Genomic DNA, 19,469 nt, shown 5'->3' with positions numbered 1-19,469 from the left:
TCTAAAAAGTCACCAGGGCCTATTGTGAACATTTATTGGGATTGACTCCAGCTGTGCTGACCTGTAACACACATGAATACAGCCTTGACAGATTGCTTGAAACCCAGAGGGACAGATGAATATAGGGTTACCAGACCTTCATTTCAAGGGCTGTTGACTAGCTAGAGTGCACAGACTCTAAAAGGAGCCATAGTCCTGTCATGCATGACTAATGCAACTTGAAAGGCAGGCACTGGGTATAGAGAGAGTAGTGAGATGCCTATGAGGCTGATCAAAAGCGTTCTGGCTTGAAAACCCCACTGTTGTGATCACTTCTTTGGACCATGACATTGGGTTCTCAAAGATCTCAGTTAAAATGTCAATTATGTTTTAAGACATTAGTATCCATTGTTAATATTCTGGTAAGGAAGAACATATCAGGTTGGTTACCTATCTCTTAAGAGTAGTTGAAAAGAGTAATAATTTCTAAGTAGACAGACATGGTTTATGAATCCTAGCTCTGCTACTTAGTAACTGTGTAACCTTGGGCAAGTCCCCTAAGCTCTCTAAGCCTCAATTTATGTGTATATAAAATGGAGATATCATCATCCACTACATAAGGTTACTGTGAGGATAAAATGAGATGATATTTGGAAAGTGTCTGGCACATAGTAGATGCTCAATAAAAGTCTGGCTTCCCTTGAACCCTAGCAAAGAAAATAACTCTAGGGAAAAAAAAACGGGATGCGGCTAAATTTTAGAGATAATCTAGAGTAGAAAAGGAAGTGGGAGAGACAATCACAAGAGAAGAGAAAATTCTGGTTGGGGAGAGGGGAGCATACTGGAAAACCTGGACGTCTAAGGAAAATTAAGGCTTTGGGCACCTGGGGGGAAGTAAAGACACTGACACACAGGGAGAAGGAAAGTAGGGAAATGTTGGGACCACTAGCACAGTTTCCCCCTCACCTTTGGGCAGAAACAGCAGAGGTTCCCCACCGGGTTCTGTGGACTGATTCCCTGCGGCGTACTGATCATCGAGAGAACGAGCTAGGGGCATAGCCAGCCTGCCAGTAATTGCATGTAACTAAGAGAATCACACGTCACTTCTCACCCATCCTCCTCCAGATCAAAAGCAGCACATGACGGAAGTGTGAGACATTCAAGGAGGTCATGGGCCAACATAAAGGAAGGTTAGGACCTAAAACTCTAAGAGAACACCTCTCTGATCCCATCCTGGAGAATTTTGTTTTGCAGGTTAAGGGTCCCATCCCCTTGCATGCGGTGGCATATCTATACCCCAAAACCAAAATAATGAACATGGGGAGTCCTATCTGTTCCTAGAGCAGCTGACACCTCTTATCAGAAGCTGCCCTCTTAGGCAGTTTCCCACCATGCTTTCTTGACACTCCACACAGCAAAAATCAACGACATCTGAGGTGAGTCACAAGTACTTTGTTACCAAAATGAAGAAGTGTATTATTTTAATAATTTGCTTTGTTTTGTTTTATAAACTTGAATAGTTTTGAGATTATGCCTCTAATCTGGCAAGCCTCCCACGTTTGGCAGAGGTACAGTAGTTGTCCATGACCTTGGATGTACTTGTGTTGCATGTATGAACGCCTTTCATCATGCAACAACTTATTTTATTCTTGCTCATTCCCTGAAGGATCTTATTTTAAGGAGGAGTTGCCATTCCTTTTTGAGGCCAAAAAAAAAAAAAAAGGTAAATGGAAGAGGGTCAGAGATCCTTTTTTTCCTTGCACTTTTGGTGTGGGCTAGCACATAAGCACTCATAATAGCCTCCTATGACTTCATGGCCTCCAAGCCAGTGACAGATCAGCCTCCTTCCAATACACCTTTATGAACATCTGTGAGTCTGTGTGAACATCTGTATATACATCTGCATATGTGATTTCATTCGTCCCAGCATGTCTGTGCTCGCATTCCAATGTAACACCTGTTAAACGGCAGCGTCAAGTATCTGGCTATTGCTAGGGCTTTAGGGCTAATTCTGGGGAATGAGATGCACTCTCAATTTAATACAGGTGGGTAGAGTTAACAGGAAGCTGGAGATCCAGGGAAACAGTGGATTTCCTTGAGATCTTTTTTTAATGGTCCAGAGAGAATAGGTCATGCTGAAGCAAGTTAGCCTTTAACCACTAAAGTCACCCTTTGGAAATGTTCTGCCATGCCCCCTTTTTTTACTCTACTGGGATTTTTTTTTTCTGCCAGTTGCAGCCAGATTGAATACTTACAGCCCAAGTGCTAAGTCCCAGAGAACAATAGTTTGGATAAAGAAAGATTATCAGGACTTATACTGTAGCCTTGTTATGTGCAAAGTCAGAGCCTCTCCTGGTTGCCTCACTTTCAAACTGGAAGGCATCAAAGGGGCAGCCAGGTCATCTTTGTTTCAAACTGTCTTTTCTCCTGCTGTCAGCTTCTACTATTTCTCACCTTTTTTTAAAATTAATTCTTCAGAGAAGTCCCGCTGTGAAGTTGGCCTGAAATGGTTATTCTTAAAGAATGGTTTTAGTGCTCTTGTTTAAAGTACCACCCAGAAAAGTCTTTACAGTTCTGGATATGAATGGGGCTCTCTCATCAGAAAATGGTATTAACTGGGGTAGGAAGGAGGGGAGGCACTCAGGAAATGACTACAGCCTGATCGAAGGAAGAATCCCCTCTTAGTTGGAGAGTGGGCAACTGTGTGAAGTGGAAAAGGCAAGAGGAACCCTTTGGGTCTGAACACCAGTGACCCTGCCGAGGGCTGGTTACCTCCTTGGCCTAACAGTTACCCCATCCTGGAGCCAACCAATGCTCTCTAAGACACATGTCACCAAACACTCAACAATTTCTCCATAATAACCTTTAATACTAAAATGCATTAAATTTTTGAAGCAGAGAAAACACATTTAAGGGGGAAACAGAACCACCAGATAAAAGGAAACAATGTGGCAGATAACACCATTTAAAACATAACTGTAATAATTTAATAAAGCTGCTTTATCATCTTCATAAAATAGACAGTGGTGATTCTTTTTTGTCTTTTTCCTTTTTACAATGATTCAATCACTGTGAAAATGTACATAACATACAGATCAGCATATACAACAATTTCATCTTCATATAATCAGCAACAGAGACTGCTTAATGAGACATACTGTACTTGCATCCTTCTAAATTTCCACCCTGGTTTGACAGGTAAACAGTAATAGTGTCATCAGGCTCATTCCCCTCACTAGAGGAGAAAAGGCGTAAGCCTTTTGCAACTAATACCTTAGCATTCAAATAGCACAAGGAGGTATTTGTTGCTGAATTTCTAGCTTGAGCTAGTCTGGCTCTTGGTCATTAAAGTCTGTATCCTAGCCTTCCTCAGCTGAACACCAGCTAGTGCCAGTAAAAATCTACTTAACCAGTGCTGTAATGGTGTTAGCTGGTTTGTTTGCTAAGGTTGACAGCAACTTTCAGTTAGTAACAAGGTCATCTTTAATTGCCAACACAGCTAGAGCAACAATCAGCATCATTGGTTTTTCCCTAATGACCTACAGTGCTTTCCAATCAAGATCAGGTTTTCGTGGGTTGTTCTTTACCAAGAGCGCCTTGCAATATACATTTCAGACAAGGTGGTTGATTTTCTTTGTTTTACAAAAGCAATATGAGTTCTATTTGAAATTAATCCACTTTTGCACAACAAGTGACCCACAGGCCAATTCCAGCCTCACAAGAAAACAAAGAGAGCTGCAACAACTTCATTAGGACAATGTGTTTTGCTCTGGAATAGTTCATTATCAATATAAAGCCTCCCGGTCCCAGCCCCACCCCCACATATCCCCTTTGAATATTACTTTGTTACATACTTAAACTAAAGAACAACATCTCAATACACTTCAGTGTCAGCAGATACAATTTGACTCATGAAATGACATCCTTAAATGTAATTTTACTTAGAAGGCAAACACTAGGACTGTATACAATGGACTTCTTAAGCTCATGTATGCCAGGTTTTCGAAGTCAGTTAGGGTCTTATTACCCTGGGTAAAGAGCCAAGTGGACCAGACTTGTCAGGATGCTTTGGGGAACATTCAACATCAAAATGATCCCCACAGAGTGAACTGGAATTCCAACCAGAACTCCTATTATGTACAATAATAATCCTTTCCCACCCTGGATGCCCAATTGAGCTATCCCCTACACCCTGCCTCTCCCCAAACTGCCCTTTGTCCTTGCTGCCTCAAGTGGACCACTTTTCTTTTGCTTGTTAATGATATGATAGAGCAATGTGAAAAGTTCAACTGAATTCCCATCATACGATCAGTTGTATGCTGAAGGAACACTATCAGGATGATACTCTGGGTGTTGCTAATTTTCAGAGTTCTACATTGTATTCCCTTTAACATTTTTAATTCATGGTCAGTGGGTAACCATGTCAACAAATTAGTTTAAATGGGTACCTTACATGCAATTAGCTCTACGAGGGGGCAGGTTTACTCTGGAGTGGTGATACTCAAAGTGTGGTCCCTGGACCACCAGCATCAGCATCACCTCGGAATTTTTAACTAGGCAAAGACTCAGGACCTACCCCAGACCTGCTGAAACTCTAAACTCTAAGTGTGGGGTCCATCAACCTGTGCTTTAATGAGCCCTCAACATTTAGTGGGCATCTGATCCATATGATTTACTAGGCCTCACTGCCAGAGTTTCTGCTTCAGTTGGTCCGGGTAAGAACAGAGCATTACCATTTCTGAGAGGTTCCCAAGTGATGCGGTTGCTGCTGGTTCAAAGAGTACACTTTGAGAACAACTGCCCTTCAGGAACTGCACCATCCCTTGGCCCACCTATTTGGGCAATAAGGTGGATCATAATTTACTCTACTGGCTTTAAGAGGATCAAAGAGATGGGAAGTTTCATTCTGAACAGGTTCAAAGATCAGTCGGCATAGAGAAAAGAAAAAAGAGACTGCACATAGTGTGGCTCTCTTCTTCTTCCTATTCCTTCTATAGAGTATATTCCCATATTTGGGGGAAAACAATCAATGCAGACGAAAGCCTTTATATTGCATGAAGAAGTTTACCTGCCCAGGGATGTGCCCAGCACAGCTCTAAGAAAAGCAAGTCATGCCTCAACACCAACTCCTTCCCAAAAGGGACATCAGGATAGATGGCACAGAACTCCCTAGAATTTAGGAACTGAAACTGCTCCCTTATGTTTTAAATGTGTAACATGTTTAGAGAGGAAAAAGGAAGAATATTTGGCCCTCTGGCCTTATGTGGCTTTGCCTCAGACATATTGAAAGGAAGAAGGGAAAAACATGAGCCAAAGGGAAATCTAGAATCCTTGCACAAAATTCTTGCTCACAGGCATAGCCTATCTATAAAACTAGCTTACAAAGCACTCCTAGGATGCACTTGTGCTTCTGGGAGTATGTATACATCAGACAGTTGTAGAAGAAAAAAAAAAAGATACTTTCTTAAGGAGGGGAATTCTCTGAGCATGCTCAAAAGGGTTTGGGAGCCAAAAATTCTCTGACTTCCCACTGAGAAAAAGTATTTTGATAAGGAAAAGGGATTGGACTGTAGCTTGAAACTGAATTCTGAAAAAAATGGGGGGGGAAGCAAAACTGATGCCACTGCTGTCTAACCATTTTAAACCTGGCTGGTAAGAGACATGGCAGCCACTGCCCTCTCTGGCTCAACAGCCAAATAATATTTAATATTCCCACTTGCCACAATCCTCTCAGCTCCCTCATTCCCACTGAGCATAGTAGGAAATACACCTGTACAAAAACTGTCAAATCTGACTCGAAAGTGACCTTGATGTGGTAGCTAATAAAATAATATCAGGATGGATCAGGCGAAGAACAGTCGAAATTCTACAGGCAGCCATCATAATTTAAAGAAAAACATAATTTTTAATATGTTAATCAAATAGTCACTTGAAAACACAAGTAAGTACCTAATTCAAAATCTGCTAAAATGAAATGAATCAGAGGGGGGGAAAAAGTGTGAGAGATAATGAAATGAGCCAAAATGAAGATGTTATGGTAATTGATCTCTAATTATATCAGTTTCAGAGGGAAATTTGCAGCCACACCAATATTTTGTATGAGGTAGTATTCAGCACTGAATAAGAAATCAGGATGAATTTATAGCTTCATTATAGGTTCTTTTTCAGAAATATTCTCCCCTACCGAACCCCATCCCTACTGCCTTACCTACCACCCTCCCTCAAAACCCTCCCTCCCATAAAGGAAAATATTCCTAGTAATGTATAAAGCCAGGAACTCAGACAAAAATAACTAAAACATTTAAAAGAGCTCGCTTATCTAAACTTAAGAAAATAAATCCTCTTTTGCATTTTAGTGCTCTAACCCCTAAGCCATTTTTCTGGGTACTCTTGAATTTCAAAAACTGAAACAAATGAGAACAGAACCACAAAACTTGTTTCTCTAGAAACAACTTTTTAAAGACCAAGGCAGAGCAAAGGTGACATATCTGTTTAGTTTTAAAGGTGCGAGAATACTATGTTGGCTACTAAATATTAATAGACACTAAATGGAGTTGGAGAAACAAACAAACAAAAAGAATGTGCATAACAAACTTGTTAATAATAAAAGGTGTATTCCTAGCCTACAGCAAAGAGTTAGCTAAATCTAAAAGATTTTTATTTTAATAGTTTCCTGTTCACATTTTTAATTTAAAAAAGTATTAATCATAAAAAGACGAGTTCAAGTGTCCAAGTGTCTCCATTTAGAAGGCACAGTAATTGGATTAGTGATGCTGTTACTGGTTACCTGTCTTTTCCTAAATGTACACTTTGTACTGCTTACTCTATTCCTATTTATAATCCTACAATACAGAACAACATGGAGTTCTCAATTCCAGCCCCCAACATGCTTTCCAGTCTAATTCTAATCGTGATTGGGAAACACTGAATCAGGAAGTGTGTGTCAGAAAAGATGCCAATTTAGATCTCAAAATAGATTCAGTCTTTTTGAATTTTAGACAATTACAGACAGGGAATTTCTAAGCCTGGAAACTGATAACTTCAGGAGCAACTTTCCCATTCAGGGCCTGAAAATTTTTAAAAATTGATGCCATAAAACTTTCAGCACAGTAGTTCTCACAACTGTAAATTAGATAGCAGAATATCCAAAAATGACTTTCTGTGATGATCTATCACTGATCTGGGCAGAAGACTGAAAGGCAGGAGAAATACTCTGCAAGGTGGTGAGTAATCACTACATGGGTATCCTCCATGAGTGAGTATCCTCCAAGTATTCAATCTATATGTGTGGTGTTGCTCATTCACTTGCCATCTCGGTTTTTTGCACTTTGTTTTTGTCTATAGTTTTATTAAGAAAAAAAAACACCAACTTCTAAAAAAGCCTTTTGCCGTCACCACACACATAGCAATTTGCAATATCAAATACAACGGTAGCACAGCTAGCAAAAGGGTTCTTAAAGCAGGGGTGTCCACAGCAAAGTAGCGGCATTGGAAAGTACTTAAGCTTCAGAAACAACCTTTTGGGGGCTCAATTTCACATCACTGAATCAATGAATAGTACACAATAAATGGCCATTAACTTGTCTACACTACAAAACAGTGGCGAGCTTATTAAAGGTGTCCAGAGCTTTCTCCTTTTTTTTTGTTTTTTTAAATGTAATCCTCCACAAACAATGGTAATTTATATTATAATTTTGACATAGAAAAATATATAAATTCAAACACTTAATACATAATACTTTTCACAACTGAATTTGTCTGTTTCCCCAACATCAAGGCCCCATGAACAACTCAAGCCAAAGCTAATTTGCTCCACCTGAACACCCCTGCTGCCTGTTGAAACGAGAGGGATTGTCACAGAATGATAGTCACTTATAAAAAACACATTTAGGGAAAGCTCTGAAATAACAGCCACTCAAGAACCAACCATTGGTGAGTAATTAAAACAATCAGCTCCTGCTTCCTCGAAAACCAGCATGGTTTCTCTCTCTTCTTCCCCGAGACTGCTTTAGAGAACGATATCCTTCAGACGCTTCACACCAGGAGACTCTTTGTCACGACCCTCCTTCAGAGTGGGGTTGACGTCATGCATGACTTTCTCGCTATCAGATCCACGGGGCTCAGCTTCAGAGGGACGAGATGGGCCACTGTTGATATACTGCTCCAGATCACGGGCCGGGGGAGCCAGGGCAACGGTGTAAGACACGGAGGGCTTGGTGGGCAGAGGGCTCTTGAGGTGCAGCGGGGAGGTGACAGGGCTAATCGCCTCACAGCCATTGCCCGCCTCCCGGATAGCGCCGTTGACCTTGGGGCTACAGATGGTCACATCGACAGTTCTCCTGCCTTTCAAGGTGGGCCTCTCCTCAGCCGGGTGGTCACTGACATCTTTTCCAAAGGTTGCAAAAGTCCGCTTGGTGGGGCCGCAGTCATCATAAGCCTCAGCATCAGCAGCAGTAGCTTCAATGGACAGCGCGATGATGTTCCTCACGTGCTCAGGGGACTTGGAGCGGGTGGGCATGGGGTTCCGGGGCATCCAGCACCTGTCAGAGTGGCCAAGAATCCGACATTCTTCCCTGCAATGAAATCCTTCATTCTGATCTGTTTGGAGAAAATAAAATGTCGATTACATCAGCTTTTCCCAGGAATCATTGTTACTCCCCAGTGTTCTGGTTTCTTAGGTACCCACAGGCCCTTTTGGGAAATGGCACTTTTAGATAGTCCTTTATTGCCTTTTGGGACAAGTGTAAAGAATTGGATTTTTAAAAGGCTGTAGATCTCCCCCTGTATACTCCTCTTTTTTTATTATGATTTTTGTTGTTCCCACTGCTGACAAAACTAAAAACCTAAAGGGAAACACGTTATGATGAAAAAATGTATTTTTAAAAAAATTTATCCTGAGTGTCAAGGCGCTGAGAGTCAGCGTTTTTATCAACAACTCCTGCTAAAAATCAACTGCATTTGAAACTGGTTCCAGCAGAAGAGGGAGTGAAGGCAGAGCAGGGAATCCAACAGTCAGTATATCTGAGAAGTCTTGGCCATATTTTTGAGCAACAACACCGCCAGCCATGTTTCCACCCTACTTGTCAATGATACTCCATGCTTAATTTTAGATTGGTATCATGCTGTCTTTGAAAACCCAATCACTTCACTTCTTTTTGACCATCAGTTCCACCAGCCAATCTTCTAAGTTATTTATATGACTTGATTTCCCATTAGAAGGAATATACTGAGATCTTTTCCTTCCATCTGACCCATAAGCTTCAGTTGACCCTATGCACACATCACTCATAGGCTGTGCATCATTTAATTATACTCAACTAGCCATCCCTCCTTATTTTCCTTATCTGCAGTTTTATTAGGGTCACATTTCTTAAAGAAATCTTTCATGGATTACATTAACCCTATCATAGAAGATCTCAGCAGTTAGAATTTGTAATTATTGGTGAGGCGTATTTTTTCTCTTCTCAAATCAGTTCACTTAGAGTTAAGGCTTTAATTTGACTCTCAGAGAGGCTTTCTACATGGGTTTCATCAAAGCATGGACCCAGGGTTAACTTCTGCTTGTCCATTGGAAAATTGTTCATCTCAATGTCTGGTTTATAGTCCTATTTTCCCAGATCCATTTTTATTTACATTACATTCATGTATGAGGATGGCCTAATCAAAATTTTCATCACATTATATAGTGCATCAAAATACGAGCAGTTTAACATTTACAGAAAACCTTGAGGCAGGATCAGAGGAGGTGGGGAGACAAGAAGAGACTGCAAAGACAGAAAAAAAAGCATGCCAAAAAAAGCTGAAAATATATTCTGTGATTGCTTTTTTGCTGGGGAAAGAAGTTTGAAATTCAGGGTCTTGCCTGATATAGTCTATATATAACACACCTTCCTTATACACTTGTATTTCTTTGTTTGCTTCTTGTTTTTAAATAGTAAATGGCATAACAGAGGGGCAATGTTCTGCCTCGTTTATCAAAGGTTATTTTCGTAAAGGAGCACATATAAGGGGAGGCTCAAGAAATAATGGTTGAACTGGATGTATACCTCATCATTTGGAGAAAAAGCATTGGAAGCAGCTAAATGTCAAGGCCTAATCCAGGCTGAGTCCAGATTTCAACCCAATTCTGGGAATGGCCTTTGACCTAGTTTAAACTACTGAAAAACCAATCAAAGTTAAGACCCTTTCAGTGTACTGGGACACAATTTGCCAATTTATCTTTAAGATGGCCATTTTATGCTCCCTTTCAGTGGTGGAGAATAAAACACTCAGAATTTTGCAGCTATGAAGCCAAATAACAAATGAGCATTATCACCAATAAGTGCCTTTCACATAGATAGGGCAACGCTTCTGCAAACTCCAGCATAGTTCCACATGAGGGTTGCAGGACCACCTCTACAAAATACAGAGTTGTCAAAGCCTTTTCTCTGCCTCTTCCCTGCAAACTCTCAGTGCTGCCATCTGATAGCCTATCATCATTCAAAATGTATAGGTTTCTGGGAGACAGAAAGTATGAAAGTAAGGAAAACATGCTGGAACATACTCGGGAAACATTTACTTTGTATAGGCTCAAACATCAGTGGAAGAATGTACAGATGATCCACCCACAATCAGTTTCATCTAAATCCAGTGTTTTCCCAGGAAGCCCCCAAGATCCCTCCAGCAGGACAGAATTCACATGTTCAGAGTTTCCCAAAAAGATGTTTTTTTTCTTCTCCATCTCCTCTGAAGCCCATATCATAACTTTCCAAGTAATAGCTCTAAAGAATTAGTGTATTTGTTTTGAGGTGAAGATTAAGGAGGTGCAAGTTGGGGAATAGTTTAATAATTAACTTCTATTTCTACAAATCTGAGTAAGAGTCCCCTGGAAGTCAGCAAAAAGAAAAAAAGTTCAGAAGGTTATGAAATCCCTGTCCTTTTTGTTACTAATTTATAGCACAAAGGCATGAAGGACTTAGTCTTTGAACCCTGGAACCATGGACATATGATCAGCTATTAAGAGGAAACCCCAGCTGACCTTCAGACTGATATTATAGGCCACTTGTTCACACACCTGAAGTAGAACAGTGGTGAATTGTAATCTAGCAGAATCATCCCAATGAGCTCAACATACAGCTCTCACTTCTTTTAAGCTTTTAGTATCAAGTAGCTAACTTCCACTATTCAGTAGGAGAATGCCATCCATGTGTTATACTGAATGCAAGTACAGTGCTCCTGCCCATATTAGACTGCTTCAAATGAACAGCATGGGAAGACCTGGATCCCCACCACACACAGAAGGAGAGCAGAGACCCCAGAGATAGATACCTGTAAGATCTTATGAATCTAGGAAGACCAGAGCAGGGAACTCAGTCTTCTCAGAAGCTTCTCTTCAAAGACAGTACTTGCTTTCAACTTACCCACTGCCTAAGTGGATAAATCACCCTCCGGGAAGAGGAAAAGGTAAACCCACTCAGCTTCCCCAGGAATGTGATCATAAGCCTATCCACCAATCTCGCTAAGCCTACTTCTGTACTTCTGAAACAAATAACGCAACATATTTTAAGAAAAAAGAAAAAGAAGAAGATAGCAGGAGAGGAAGAATGAAGGGGAGTAAGTCCGAGGGGGAGACGAACCATGAGAGATGATGGACTCTGAGAAACAAACTGAGGGTTCTGGAGGGGAGGAGGGTGGGGGGATGGGTTGGCCTGGTGATGGGTATTGAGGAGGGCACATTCTGCATGGAGCACTGGGTGTTATGAACAAACAATGAATCGTGGAACACTACATCAAAAACTAATGATGTAATATATGGTGATTAACATAACAATAAAAAAATTAAAAAAATAGGTAATTTTTTGGATTAATTATGTGAACTTATATATTCACTGCTCTTACCTCAATGCAAACAAAGACTTGAATCTAAAAGACTCATTTATTCACAATGTTTCACCCATGGCTTAGATCTGATATCTTTATTTCCTTAAATCCTTACTAAGGGCAGTGACTTGCTGCTTATCATTTTTAGTATCAAACAACACTCGATGACATTTGTGTCAATTCAATGTGATGAATATGCAACTGATAAATAATTGAATACTACATCTGAAACTAATGATGTACTATATGTTGGATAATTGAATTTAAAACAAAAATCTAACCTAGCTTTAGCGTTTATAGCCATATGAAATATGAAAGAAAACATGCTGAATATAGATAGGCAGGAAGAATGTCTTCCCAGCCAAAGGTAAACTACATTCATAAATGTACTGCAGATAAATTACTTTTTCAAAAACCAAAACTTCAGTTTAGTAAGGAAATTGCATATTAAAAGTGAGAAAGTCACAATACAAATCCCCTTAAGAATAGCAATGAAGGGCGCCTGGGTGGCTCAGTTGGTTAAGTGACTGCCTTCGGCTCAGGTCATGATCCTGGAGTCTCGGGATCGAGTCCCACATCGGGCTTCCTGCTCAGCAGGGAGTCTGCTTCTCCCTCTGACTCTCTTCCCTCTCATGCTTTCTATCTCTCATTCTCTCTCTCTCTCTCAAATAAATAAATAAAATCTTAAAAAAAAAAAAAAGAATAGCAATGAAGACAGACCAGATGTGAAAAAGCAAAGAAACTACTTCTAGAATTGCATAGGACTGGTAGAGATTATGTGCAGCTAGGGATGGAGATATGAGAGTAGAGAGGAACCATTTTGTATCATAAAAATTAGCTGTCAAAAAAAATTAACTATCAAGATACTGGCTCCAGCTGAAACAGAGGTCAGCTAACAATTCACTAATTCCCTACTAAGATTCCTCTTATGTGCCTATTTATGACTCTATACCTTGTTACCTCTTGACCTGAACCTACGTAAAGCAAAATGTAAACCTCTAAAATCCACACATAGTTGTGGAAATTCAAACACATTGCCAGGTACAGATAAATGAAAGCAGGTGTCTTTAATTCAAATGTACACATAATTAGGGGTGAATGATGAATTTGCAAATTGGTCTTCCCTAATTCTGAACTTGTTCCTAAGATTTGCAAAAATAAATAAAATGCATAAGTTTGGAAGAGGGACACACAAATCTCAAAGCCACTCCTTAGATCAGGTTTAGACAAAAAATTCAAAATACAGAGAAAAAATAAAGCTTCCTCAATCTAGGTGGTTATATGTATTTGTTTGGGCACAATCTGTCCTTAGGGACCCCGGTGAGAGAAACCTAAAACTTCTGGCAAAAAAAAAAAAAATTATATCTTAAATAAAAGGCCTAAGAAGAGACAGCAATGAATTAAGACATGATGGATAAGGAAGTAATTCAAATAGAAAAAGAAGAGAATATGTTATTTTGGGCAAATATTAGCCAAACTTTTTGCAGCAATTGCTACCCTCCTCATAAAACCACTGTCTCTTCAGATGTAGGCAAACAATGTGCTTCCACACCAGAAAGAGCCTACATATGGTCCCAACCAAAGTAAGAAAAGAAAATGATGGAAACACCATCTCAGGCTTAGCTAAAACTTTCAAAGTCCTGGTGGAATAGAAGAGCTGAGAGGCTCTGTTGGGTTTGTATAGACATCCAGCCACAATGGATGTGTTCAACAATGCCGCAGATCTTTATTGTGATTCAGAGTTTGGATGTATTTAACTCAAAGAGCCCAATGGTCAGAGACAAAACTCTAACGGTAAAAAAGTTCAAGGTAACAGTTAACAAAAGTAATGTGTTACCTCCTCAGAAGTGATCTGCAGTCAATGAGGCAGAAAGGGAAAGTTAAAGTGAGTTCCAGTTCCTAAGAGCTCAAGTAGTTACTTCTACATAGCAGCAGTAACATAACCTACAAGCAAATGATGTGTAAATCAGGAAAGCTTCCTGGATTGTACTCATATGCATCCACCTAGCTTAATCTACATCAATCTCCTGAACAAAATAATCTACAACAAAAGCAGGACCAGTTTTTGTAAGCTATAATGGAAGGGATGGTAGCACCAATTATGAACAGGTTAAGTGCTATTAAAATTTGTCATGTGCACCTAATCAAGAAAACATAATTGCTAGGAAACATCCCCTCTTGACCTACCTATCTCTTACTCATCTGAAGCACACATAATGAACTGAACCCAAATATCCATACCTATATTTAATATTTAGGAATAGAACCAATCTTTTGTTAGGATTGGCAAGGTGCCAGCCAAAAACCTGCATTTCCTGGCCTCCCTTGTTGATAGGCATGGCCATGTAACGAAGATGGACCAATGTTATGAAGGCAGGATGTCAAGAAAACTCCTTAAAAGGAGGAGGGAGGTGATGTAGCTGGGAGACACTTTTGTCCTTATTCCTTCCTGCTTTGTCCTGTCTGGAATGGAGACATAATGGCTGGATCTACAGTATCTATCTTACCACCATGAAGCAACTCTGAGGATGGAAGCCACATGCCTATGGGTAGCAGAACAGAAAGATAGAAGAGCTCTGGGATATCAAAGATATTGTAGACCCACCTCACTAGACCTGAACTTCTTTCATATAAGAGGAAAAATAAGTCTCCCTCTTGGTTAGGCCACTGATTCATTTTCTTTAGTGGGAGAGGAGGGTCTTTATTACCAGCCATTGAACACTATTTATAATTGATACATTATCCCTGAAGTCTCAACTTAAATTTAACTTTCCCAGGGAATCCTTCCCTGATCCCTTAGATAGACCACCACCCCCTTTTATAGCACTCATTATAGTTGTCTAATATCTATATTCAATGTTAGCTTATAAACTCAAAATGAGCAAAGATTATATCTATTTTGTTCCCTCCCATACCCACAGAAGCTAGCAACGTGTCCAGCATAGAGCAGGTACTCAGTAACAGTTTAATTTAATTGGATAAAAAAAAGGTATATGAGTGACAGCAATAAAACAAAGAACCTTGGTCAACACACCAGATATTGTGCTACTGATACAACTCCTAAAAGTGGAAATTACTATTCTATTTAGTAGAAACACCATGAAACACTAGGTACCTGTGTCAGAAACAATAAAGTAAATGTAGCACTTAAGAAACATTAAAGTCAAGTATCATCTTAGCCTCTCAGTGGTTTCCTAAACACTAGTTGCAGGTCTTAAAAAAAAATGTATCATGGTTTGATGTCCAGTTGGAAATATATTTGTCATGTGCCTTGGAGTTTTCAATTCTAACACTAGTTAACAGGGCCTGTACTCTAATAAGTTAACAACACGATAAGCAGAAGCATCTATTTTATGAAATGAATGTGCTATTCAAATATCAAGCATTGTTTCTTGGTATCAAACACAACTGCTGCTAATTCCTATAAAATATAAGCCAAAAATGGGACCTATAGTGAGCCTTTTAGCCCAACTGCAGATGCTCACTCTTTCTGGCAAAACTAATTAAAATATGGATGGCAAAATTAATGCTCCAAATATGCCAGGGAATTACCAAAGGAAATAATTATCCTGGAAAGAGTTCTTAAAAGCATTTTAAGGCCTGCAACATCAAGAGAAAGAACATCTGTAGCTTAACAGGACAAGCAGAGTAGCAATGGGTTCAGTGAAAAAGAGAGGAAGGAGTGGGAGGAAAGGGACGAAGGAATGAAGGAAGAGGAGGAAGGAGGAATGAAGGAAGGAAGGAGGGAGGGAGAGAGGGGAGCTGGAAACACTATCCAGGCTTTAAACATTCTGTCTTGGTTTTGATCCAATTGACATCTTAAGGACTGGGCTTCTTTTGGGTGTTTAGAGCAACTAGCAAAAATTCAATAAAGGCTTAGGACTTCGCAAAATTACAACTTCCCAGAACCCTCCCAGGTTGTAATTCTGAAAGGAGTTTACACTCACTTCCTAAAGGACCCAAAGTTTTGGCAAGAAAAGTTAGAGTACCATCTATAAAATATTCAAGGGCACATCAGTGAAGGCTGAGATATTCCTAGAGATTCATGAACCAATGCCACCAAGCTATCCTGCAGCCACTCCAGTGTAATAAGAAGTAAATCACAAATTACACTACAAACAATGACTTGTCTCTTTCTCACTCCCTTCTCTTTCTTTCAGAATTTTCTGCCATTTCGGTTCCTCCCTAATGCTTCCTTTTCCTCCTGTTCCCTAGCATCCAACTTGTGAGCAGCCCTTCCCACAGCACTATGGTCTGACAGGGGTAATATGCCAGAACTGTGACTGATATTCAAAACACCTACATGGTATTATCTGATGGATGCCAAAGAAGAGCTATCCAAAAACCAGCCCTTGTAACAGAGAGAGAAATTCCCACATTTGTCATTCAGCTGGGTATAAGCATTAAAGGTCCCTGTTAAAATAAGAGAATCCACTACCAAATTGAGATCATCGGATTTTCTTTGGTCATATAGCAAAACCATGGGTTAAGGGGACCCAGGATAGGAGTTTTTGTGGGGGAAGAAAGGTTACAAATGTCTAGAGGTAGAGATACCTAGGAAGGGCATGGTGGGGGATAGGGTGTAGGAACAAAGTTCCTGAGACTGACAAAGAGATGTTGCCAATAAACAGCAGATAGGCAAAGAAAAAAGGCAGCCCTGATTAGCAGAGTTTGGCATTTTCAGGATGGCTAACTAGTTAAACAGCAGGAATCTGTGAAGTTGAGTTTTAGCTTGGGGTGGAGGGGATGGCTGAAAAAAACTGATGGACCCCAATCTTGTCCTAGACCATTAGACAGATCAGCGTCAGTTAGCAAGTGCCACCCAACACTTGGCCTCGTGATGCCAAATGGCACATAAGCCTCTCTCCTCATTCACAGTCCATGCACCTGAAATTCACTTACTTCCCAGTGCAACATGAAAATAGATTAAAAAGATGCCCCTTTCAGAATTCAAAGCAATTGAATTATCTTCAATGGAATCTTCAGTGCTGAGCTGGTCAAAGAGACAAAGTTAAAACATACTGAAGTAGCAGTGCTTGAGAATTGAATATTTATGATAGATGATGGTGTGGTATGTACAGTCATACAATCTAAGTTGCAATTTGGGCAATCACAATAATTCCTGGAGTTTTCATTTTTGTACTAGAACTCAATTCAACTCAACCCATAAAGAAGAGATTTCAAGATGTATGTAAGTATAAATCATTTGTGCTGATGCATGGGGAGCAAGGAAATGAAGCAGAAGGCTGCCTGGAAAATTGAGACTAAGAAATAAGAGGTGCTCACAGTGACTGAGATAAGCAGAAATTGACTAAACTGGAATCTTTGTATTTTGGCTTCTATGGTAAAGAAAATTATCTGACAAAGTGCTGGATTTCATCTGGGTGCTGAGAAACTATACGGAAAGGCATCTCTACAAGTCAAATATGAGGTGTCAAAGCAGGCCATTGAACTAGTGCCCCAAAGGAGGAACACTGAAATACTGAAGCTCTGAGCAAAGTGGAACCATTTTTTAAGGTTTCATTCTAAAATGTCCACAGAATTAAGTCCCTTTGCCTATATCTGTTGGACACCTACAACACCTAGTCACTTCTGTGAAGAGTTCAAACCAGTTGTTTGATTTTGTGTAGATTAAAAACAGTCAGACCATTTCACACATTCTACAGGTAGTTATGCTGCTGGCAAGACAGAGCCTTCAGATGATCCTTACAAGTGGTGCTGAATTAAGTCATTGCCAACTCGGTTTTACTCTTTCCTGGAAAATAAAGAAATTGCTAACACATCATTAGCTTGAGAAAAAAGCCACTTTTATGTTGGTCATGAGCTTCAGGAGATTAGACGGAATATGTCCTGAGGATGGCACAAATAAGACTGGTACAGAAGGCAAGAGGGACAGGGTATGTTAGCCAGGAGAAAAAAAAATCTTCCCTTTTTTAATGAAAATTAAAAGTTGGAGGGGAAAAAAGGCTGGTGTTCCTCTTAACAGGAACTGACACTTCCTTCAGTCAAGTCCCAGGACATTCAGTTTTGTAAAACAGGCAATACTGTACATGAGTCAAAAAATGTTGCAACAGTAATTTCTAAATTCTTTGAAGATTCTTGACTGCCAAAATGTTCTTGTTACTGGGCGGGGAAGCTAAGAAGCAACATTAGTACTTCTCCAATCACTTCTTTCACATTTGAAAAATAAAGTGCTCCGTAAACCAATCACCGCCCCTTGTAATGATTCAAAAGGAGAGTGTATGTCATGACATCAGCTAGGTAGGAGTCACTAGAAATAGTCACTGGAGGCACACAGGAGTGTCAGAAAGATTAATATCTATTAACTACCTAGGTTGGACTATTTGTTACCAACAAAAGCCTCCTAGAAAAGTCTAGCATTATCTTGATGTTTCAGTGTAACTTCAGCAACCATCTGGAATACTGTAATTGCTATGACACTGCTTCTGGGTACAGCAAACAGCACAATCATTAAAAAAATTTATTTCAAATATCTTCCTGGAAGCTAATAAATTTTACAGCAGTTTCAATCCTTCCTCATTGCAACAAAGAAAAGCTTAGTTCCAGACAAATTAAAAGTAAATTGATTGCCTAGGGGGAATCTATTCAAATATCACTTTTACGTGTTAGAAATCTTTTTTCCTAAAACATTAAAGGGAGAGAGGAAGGGAGGGAGGGAGGAAAGGAATGAATGAATCTTGGATAAGGGAATGAGACAGATGATGGAGATAAAGAGTGTGAAAGGGATAGAAGTCAACAGAGGGAGAGTGAAAGACAAGTAAAACCATTAAATCCTTGTTTGCAAAATCAGGTAGAAATCAGCTTAAAATAAAATGCAAATGTGTCACTGGGGTGCAGGCCTAACATTTGTGCTGGAATTTATAAATAATAACTATGAATAATGAATACCAAAATTGAAGGGATCAAACACCACCTTCTATGTTTACTTCTCATTATCCATCTTTCATGGACAATGCTCGGTTTTATTATTTTGCTCTTTACCTCAGAAATACCCATAATTATTCTTTTTCCAGGTGTCCACTGAATCATACTAGTAGGAGAAAGCAAGTTCCATTTTTCAGGGTGTTTCCTCAAAAGCAATTAGACAAATTCGGAAGTGAGACCAATTAATTTATTCTTTGAGGAAGCTTGATCATTTGAAGGTATCCTATGCTTGTCCTGCTGCTCTTATTAGGAAGAAAAAGTCCTTTACACCTTTAGCACATGGCAGTTAATGTTTGACCCTCTGGCCCTTAGCTTGTCCAACTCTTCTTTGAAAGAAAAAATGGATGCTCCATCTGAAGCATCAAAGAACTCTTGGAATCTCTTCAGGCCACAGCTCTGCGGGCTTTTTCTGAGTTGGCTCGAACTCTGAATTATAAGAGTAGCAGAAGGCTTTTTGGTTGAGATGACTGGGGTTAAGACACTCTGATACGGGTCTAGTAAAATCTATGTAAGTCCTGACACATAGTGAGCCTAGATGACAGCCACAAATATGGATGACAGACACACATGCATGTGCACACACCACCACCAGTCCTCATCATCCTTAATACTCATTTCCATTCACAGGTTAAAATAATGGAGCATTATACGTTGATTATATCTCAATAAAGCTGCAAAAAAAAATC

The 19,469-nt window shown here is 39.8% G+C and overlaps 1 protein-coding gene across 3 annotated transcripts in view; it reads right to left on the bottom strand.

Annotated features, from left to right (window-relative positions):
* Window positions 1–2,833: 2,833 nt before the first annotated feature.
* Window positions 2,834–19,469, bottom strand: part of PCDH19 (protocadherin 19) — a 124,171-nt gene continuing 107,535 nt past the window's right edge. For all 3 annotated transcript variants that reach the window (XM_027609491.2, XM_027609492.2, XM_027609493.2), the window contains one exon: window positions 2,834–8,577. In XM_027609491.2, coding sequence (XP_027465292.1) covers window positions 7,988–8,577 — 590 coding nt within the window. In that variant the 3' untranslated portion in view covers window positions 2,834–7,987. The remainder of the gene's footprint in view (window positions 8,578–19,469) is intronic.

The sequence above is a fragment of the Zalophus californianus genome, chromosome X, assembly GCF_009762305.2.
Source record: "Zalophus californianus isolate mZalCal1 chromosome X, mZalCal1.pri.v2, whole genome shotgun sequence".
NCBI lineage: Eukaryota > Metazoa > Chordata > Mammalia > Carnivora > Otariidae > Zalophus > Zalophus californianus.
The sequence above is the reverse complement of the archived record's forward strand: the minus strand, read 5'-3'. Positions and strand labels throughout refer to the sequence as shown.